At 41.0% G+C, this 7,032-nt stretch overlaps 1 protein-coding gene across 1 annotated transcript in view; it reads left to right on the top strand.

The window, feature by feature from the left end:
* LOC102199754 (uncharacterized) overlaps positions 1-6,549 on the top strand; it is a 7,115-nt gene extending 566 nt beyond the window's left edge. Inside the window, exons 2-8 of the mRNA XM_005737204.1 lie at positions 1,431-1,634; positions 1,867-2,109; positions 2,294-2,383; positions 2,631-2,708; positions 3,761-4,033; positions 4,181-4,279; positions 5,707-6,549. Coding sequence (XP_005737261.1) covers positions 1,431-1,634; positions 1,867-2,109; positions 2,294-2,383; positions 2,631-2,708; positions 3,761-4,033; positions 4,181-4,279; positions 5,707-5,859 — 1,140 coding nt within the window. The 3' untranslated portion in view covers positions 5,860-6,549. The remainder of the gene's footprint in view (positions 1-1,430; positions 1,635-1,866; positions 2,110-2,293; positions 2,384-2,630; positions 2,709-3,760; positions 4,034-4,180; positions 4,280-5,706) is intronic.
* The last annotated feature ends 483 nt before the right edge of the window (positions 6,550-7,032 follow it).

Genomic DNA, 7,032 nt, shown 5'->3' with positions numbered 1-7,032 from the left:
ACCTCTCCTTAATCCATTTCAAATGGTACAAAACTCAGCATGAGTCATCACCCTCATCGAGTCTATTACACCTATTCATATCCAGCTTCACTGACTCCCTATTCCTCAGTGTATCCAATACAAGATTTCTCTTCTTAGTTTTCTCCTCCTTTCCAAGGCACTCAGCACTCCTGTAACTTTTAGACCTCACTCCTCACATCCCTTCCAGCAGCTTCAGCTGCTCTTCTGATTGCTGCTCACTTCAGGCATCATGGGTGCCTTTAACTGTGCTGCACCTTTGCATCTGATTGCCACTTCACCTTTGTCAGCTAGACTCTATGACGTAATTCAAATCGAAACTCAAAAACAATATTTTGTTTTATGTTTTAGGTTCATATTATTTGTGTCTTTAAGTGTCTTTCACGGCCGTTCATGTTTTAATATTTTGTTATAAGGTGACCTTGAGTGCTTTGAACAGCACCAAAAAATGGATGTATAATTATTGTTATTAGGGGGAGAGCAATAGTCTGTGGACAGCACATATGGATCCGCCATGGCCTGCAAATCCATGCTCTTTTTCGAGGTGTTGTCCTGTTTTTGGCTGTTGTCACTTTCATTTGCACCAACGGAGGTGAAAGAGATTCACAATGGTTTGTTTCCTGATTAAATAGATTGACATCCCCGAAGTTTGACTGACTTCATGCTATATTGAGATGACAAAGTGTTGTCTTAATTTATTTTGAGCAGTGTATATACAGTATATATAGTGTTCTCCAGTCCACACCCAAACACAGTGAAACTGGAGCTACAGATCAAAGGGGCACACGTATGTATTGATCTGTTATCTTAGTTCGAGGCATCAAAAAGTAAGCTAGTACTCATGCACTTTTAAATTGGATCAAAGATTTAAAGACAAGTGTACTAGCCTTGGTACTGAAAGAAGTTTGAATCTTTTTTTGTGAGTTATTAAAAAGCTTTCACTGATCCTGACCTGTTTGTATTGATACATTTAGCACTGCCTCAAGTGACCTTCTACTGTTTTAAAGTATGGGCTCCATAAGTGAGACCAATGTGTTTAAAGCATGTCATCATTCTTTACTCCTTCTTTGCCTTGCTTCAGTCATACAGTCATGGGAAGGAAAAATTGCGGCAAAAATTAGAGAAAGAAAGATGAATTCAGCTTTTGTCTTTGTGGCTCTTCAGAGCTTTAAAACTATGTAAAGGGAAAAGGTACTGCAGTAGGATACTGACTGTTTTGATGTACTGTGGTGCACAAAATCCTAATGGTCTCTCCTAGCAAGCATTAACATTGTCCCAGGACCAGAATGGCAACCACGTTGGTCCTTTGCTACAGACAACTGTACATTTGAATTCAAGGTTTACTTAACCCTGAGCCATCATTGTCATTAGATCGTTTCTACAAAACATCTCATTGACTTTCAAATTTTCAGCAGCAGGCACTGTCTTCTGACCAACTCCAGGAGTGTAGAAATCCTCATACTAACCAGCCCCTCAGGACCACTTCAAAAACCTGGGTCATCCCAGGCTTCAGCTGGGTGGCAAGCAGAGAGGAATCTCAGGTGCTGCCACCCAGTGACAGTGTGTGCAGTCGCTTCACAGAGGAGGACGGAAAGGAAATGAAACAACCCGAGGAGGTTTGTTGTCCAGCCTAGATATCTCAATCAGATGATATTGCTTAATTTGTTATCTCTTAAAGCTTCTCTGCTCCCCTTCTTCACCAACTGTGCCAAGAAACTCTTGTAACTGGAGATTTCATTCTTCTAATAATCAGTGTCTTTCATAAGCCCAGTGAATAAAATGTAAATGTTGTCATCTATATATGTCACAGAAAGCCAGTAAAACCATGAAATTATTTCTTATCACCAGGCTGGTGCGGGCGAGCTGTCAGAGTGTGATGCCTTACCTCGTCTGTTTCGCCACCAGAGAGTTGAAACCCAAGAGTGCAGGAAATTTCAGCATCACAAAGCTCTTATTAAAGTGGGCTCTTTTCCCCATGGAGACCCCGTCCACAGCATAAACATCCCATCCATCACAGTGCATCAGAAATCTTCTGTGGTGACCGAGAAGTCCCTTCTTCAGGAATCATTCATCTCCCAAGTGCCATTAAGAGTAACTTCAGTCTTTCTTAAATGTCACATTGCATCTGCAGGATTACTGTAGTCACTGCAGAGAAGTGTGTTCATTCTGTTAAATTGTTACTAATTGATTTTAAATATACCAGGGAGTGTTGCTCCATCAGGCCTCAAATTACAGGATTTTAGCCTTTTAGCTCTAACAAAACTATTTCCTTTAGTTACAGATCAAAGTGTCTGGTCAGAGGGGTAGTTTGGGAATCAGCATAGCTGGTGGAAAGGGCTCACTGCCTTACAAAGATCACGATGAGGTGAGTGCTGGTGGAGAAGCGTCGGGTATTGCTCAATCTCTTGCAACACTACATTTATAGCGCATCGTTTGGCTGCCTGACTGAAGATGATGAGAAGCAGCTGCCGAGGTTCTCATGGATTTGCTGGTTTTAGTCAAACTCGTATAGATCTGTGTGCAACTTGAAGAGATTACCCAGTCACAAAAGGCTTTTGTTACATACTTAAACAATAATTTCATCCAAGGTTATTGTGTCTGTTTCTTTTCAGGGCATTTTTATTTCCAGAGTAACTGCAGGGGGGCCATCTGAAAAGGCTGGAATCCATGTTGGAGACAGACTGCTGGAGGTATTTGTAATAATTATTAATAACTTCTGATTTAATCAATATGTGCAAAGGTCTTGAGCCACCTCTCATTTCTTTATATTTTGCTTTCAAGCAGCCTTTTTAAAAGTGGTCAAGCAATAATTCTCCAGGCTTTCTGAAGGTCTTTTCAAAGTTTTTCTTTCCCACATTTTCAGCCCTGTACCTGAACATTTTCAGTTGTATCCACTTTGTTACAAGCTGCCACACACACACACACACACACACACACACACACACACACACACACACACACACACACACACACACACACACACACACACTTCTTTAGTTGATTCTACAAAAAAATGTCCAAAATTATAGTATATAAGTATTTTGGCATATCTCTGTATGTTGTCTGATAGTCGTGTCCTTTAGAAGTAGGAATAATCCAGCTAAGAAGATGGATCTGGTCCTTCAGTTGATCCATCCAAAGTTCACTGAGCATATCAGTGAATGGATGGCTGTGAAAAAGCCATTCCTAAGGAACATTCAGCTCCTTCAAACGCTTGGAGAACTATTCCTGAAGACTACTTAAAGACATGAAAAGATAAGCTTGCCTAAGAAATTTCAGACTCCTTTGAAGATTAAAGGTACATGCCAAATTTTTTGATTTAATTTTTACCTTTAATATGGCAGAGTACCGTATTTACAAGTTTCAGTAAATTGCTACACCTTTTTCTCATTTTCCTATAGCCAATTATAAAGAAAGCAGTGTTGGCTCAAGACATGTAAGGGTGCGGTATGTGCAAGTTTGTGAAATGTGAGTGAATTTAAATAACACACAGAGATAAAACTCAGGTACTTCCCATTGATGTTCCTCTTCTGACCAGTGGAGGGCATCATAAGACTAACAGAGGAGACAATCACTGCTGTGAGAAACAGAAAACCGCAATTAAGAAGTGAATATCTACCTTTAGACATGCTATTTCAGTACTTATGGTGTGTGTGTGTGTGTGTGTGTGTATGTGACTCATCTGACTCATGCTCCTAGTTTCATTGCTCCTCAAAGTGTAATGTGACCATCACCCTCCCAGGTCAATGGCATCAGCATGCAGGGGGCGACCCACCACGAAGCGGTCAGCGCTCTCAGGAATGCTGGGAGTTGCATCAAGATGAAAGTGCTCAGAGAGAGGCTTCTACCTCGAGTGGTGCGTGACCTGGATGTGTCTCAGGATCCTCGGGACGTGGCTGGACGGCAGCTGTGCAGCCAGCACGGCGGAGGCCAGAGTAAACAGCTCAAGCTGCAGAGCGCAGAAGACTGTGTATCCAAGAAGATTGAGGCGGTTGTGTGCAATGGCAACGGCATTGTGGGTGGTTTACAAATATATATTATATAGCGTACAAAACGCACTTTTTCCCCACCTGCCATGTGTGGATTGAACCTTCAGGAAACAGCACTCCTTGAGTAATTCTTTTGCACCTCTTCCCAATTTGCTCTGTTTCTCTTGTTTCAGTCTGATTTGGAGAGTGATCTGAAAAGGACTGTGTCTGAGCTGGTGGCGGAGGCTTTAACAAAAAACGATTTCCTAGCAGGGGGGAAACAGACGATGACAGTAAGCAGATTTCTTATCCTTCCTTCTGAAATAAAGCCTATTGTTATTATTTTTCAGGGAAATCTTAGTGTCTTGAGACACATCAGGAAAAGCTGAAACTGCCCCACAAGTAAAAATATTGTATTGACAAAAACATCACAAGAAAAATACATTTTTTTCAGTAATGTCTTAATGACAAATGACAGAATCTTTTGTGGAAAAACTAAATACATGACCGGCCTTAGACACTAGTTTTGTGCTCTTAGGAGAAATGGCTTTTTTGTCCTTATTTTTTATCATAAACACAGAGATCCAGATGCATTACTAGAATGCATCTGGTCTCCATCCTGTTGAAAGCTTCATTTGAATTTAACTATCACGCAGATGGACTCACATTATATTCAATCACTCTTTGATAAGAGGCAGCTTACTATGTGCAAGCTGCCCAGTCGCAGAAGCAGCCAAACAACCTCCCAAACCATCAAATTTCCACTGTTCTGAGCTTCCCAGTCGTTAGAACTTTTCTTATGAAAAGCTGTTTTTTTATCTGCTGAGAGCACGTCTGCTGCTACCGTGGCTGCTTAATTTGCCTGTTCTGGTCAGACATACTCATTAGTAAGCTAATATTTCTGCTCTGTTGCTCTTTTTGTACAGCAAAGGCTTCTTCCTTGTGTGCCTGCAACATATTTTCTTTAAATTGTAGCGCGATGGTTGCAAGACTTACCTGCAGATCTTGGAGGCTTCCTTTTGCAACTAGAGACTGTGTGTGTGAGCTGAATGTCTTAGGGCAAACTATCTTGGCAATATTAGCAGTCATTAAAAACCTGCATCCCTTGTTGATGATGTTTTTTCATTGTGTAAAGACTTTCAAACAAATTGACTTGCCAGATGTATGCACAACCATGAAGGCTTTGGGGAAAATGCTTAACATTTGGCATAATGACACCAAACACTTCAACAGAAAGCAGAATGCAAGAATCGGAGAAACCATATTCCACCTGTCTCTCGCTAAGGTAGTGCTGATATTGGACACCTAATTTGGAACTCCTGACTCTAATCTTAATGGATCTGAGGATGTGCACTTAAATAAACCTTTGATTGGATTTTTTTCAGTTGGATTTTGCTCAAAATTATTGCTTCGAGTTTATGAGAGCCAAGAATAAATTTTTAGTGTACTTTCTCAATTAAAAACAAGCAAACAAATAATAAGAAAATGGTTGCAGGGTGTAAATATTTTATGTCTTGGCCGTGAGTAAGTCTCAGTCAATTGATCAAGTAAAAAATGGGACATTATCATTTTTCCACCTGAGTTTAAAAGAATGTCCTGTCTTCTGGAGTAGTAGATACTACTATTCTTCTGAGACTTCAGCGTCTTCACATCATATCACCTGATAGCTTGCCTCTTTCCTTACTCCATCTTGTTTCCTTCTCTAACAATCATGTGGCAGATCCCCCGGATCATCCTCACTCATCCCTCTACCTCAGATGAAGATGTGGAGCTCTTGACACAAAGCCCCTGCAGAGAACTGCTACGCGACTTTGAGTGTCCTGGCAAACGAGTGCACGCTGACCGCTGCGACAGTGCTTTCTGTCTGCCCTGACCACAGATTGGTGCTGCAGAGATGCAGGACACAGACTGTTACTCTCCAGCTATTTGTTTTATTTCAGTACTGAAGCTTCACTGATGTTACTGTGTAGTCTAGGTTTGAAACAGACTGTTGGATTGTGGTTTTTACTGTCACTGCAAAGCTTGTTTGCCTGTCAGTTTCAACTGCTGCTGATAGTGTTTAATATTTTTAAAGCTTTAAATGCTTATTAGAAATGTTTGTTTTTTTCGTGCAAAGCTGAATTAAGACGACTGTACAGCTCTGCAAAGTCCACATAAAATACAGGTTGGAATGTCAAATGTGATCACTTAAACAGCGAATGATTGCTGGATACCTCTGCTTCACACCACGGAGTGTAAGTAATGGACGGAGAGGCACACAGTGTCTCCGCCCATGACAGTGTGAAGCCCTTAAACCTTTTATAGCCCACGTTGTGATAAAATGCTACAAGGATGAACAGAGTGCACAGCAGGGAGTCTGAATCCCACAGAGACCTGAGACTGACTGAACTCCGCTTCTCATCTTCACACACCTGCTGTATGAGCAAAACGCACACTTGTGAGATTATACGCAGAGCTGAGGGAGAGAACGGACACATCGCAGGAGGAATCTGCAATCTCGCTTCCACAGCCCTACAATGTTCGGACCGTAAATGCATAATTACATTGTGTTATTTTCTCAATAAAAAGCAGTAATATCAATATTCCAAGAGGCTTTTATCTGAGTCGCAGGAGGCGTGTTTACTTGTGCAAATGTAAGATTGCACAATGCTGCTGTTTCTGTTTTCACTCTTCCTTTGCTCACAAAAAACTGTCTGCTTCTTTAACATATGGTAGTGATGACTCCTGGGTGATATTCCTTTAGGGATACAACCTGTTTGGAAAGCACACCCAGTGTGCGAAATTCAATTCAGAGTCTATTACTTGAAACTGTCTCAAGAGGCGTTTGTTTAAATTCGCAGAAGGAGATGAGGAGGATGAACATGGATTTGGAGGACTAGATAATAAACTGTGAATCTGGGAAGATTGTCACGGTGCATATGTTTTCATAAGTGCCTTTACTGTAGGAAACAAATTCCTTTGACAATGTCAGATTTACTGCAGTGATTTTTAGTCTTCAAATAATGAAAAACTTTAGGTTTACGTGATTCAGGATAGCTTTGAACCT

Source organism: Pundamilia nyererei, unplaced genomic scaffold (assembly GCF_000239375.1).
Source record: "Pundamilia nyererei isolate P.nyererei 1_Seehausen unplaced genomic scaffold, PunNye1.0 scaffold00073, whole genome shotgun sequence".
Taxonomy (NCBI): domain Eukaryota; kingdom Metazoa; phylum Chordata; class Actinopteri; order Cichliformes; family Cichlidae; genus Pundamilia; species Pundamilia nyererei.
The sequence above is the reverse complement of the archived record's forward strand: the minus strand, read 5'-3'. Positions and strand labels throughout refer to the sequence as shown.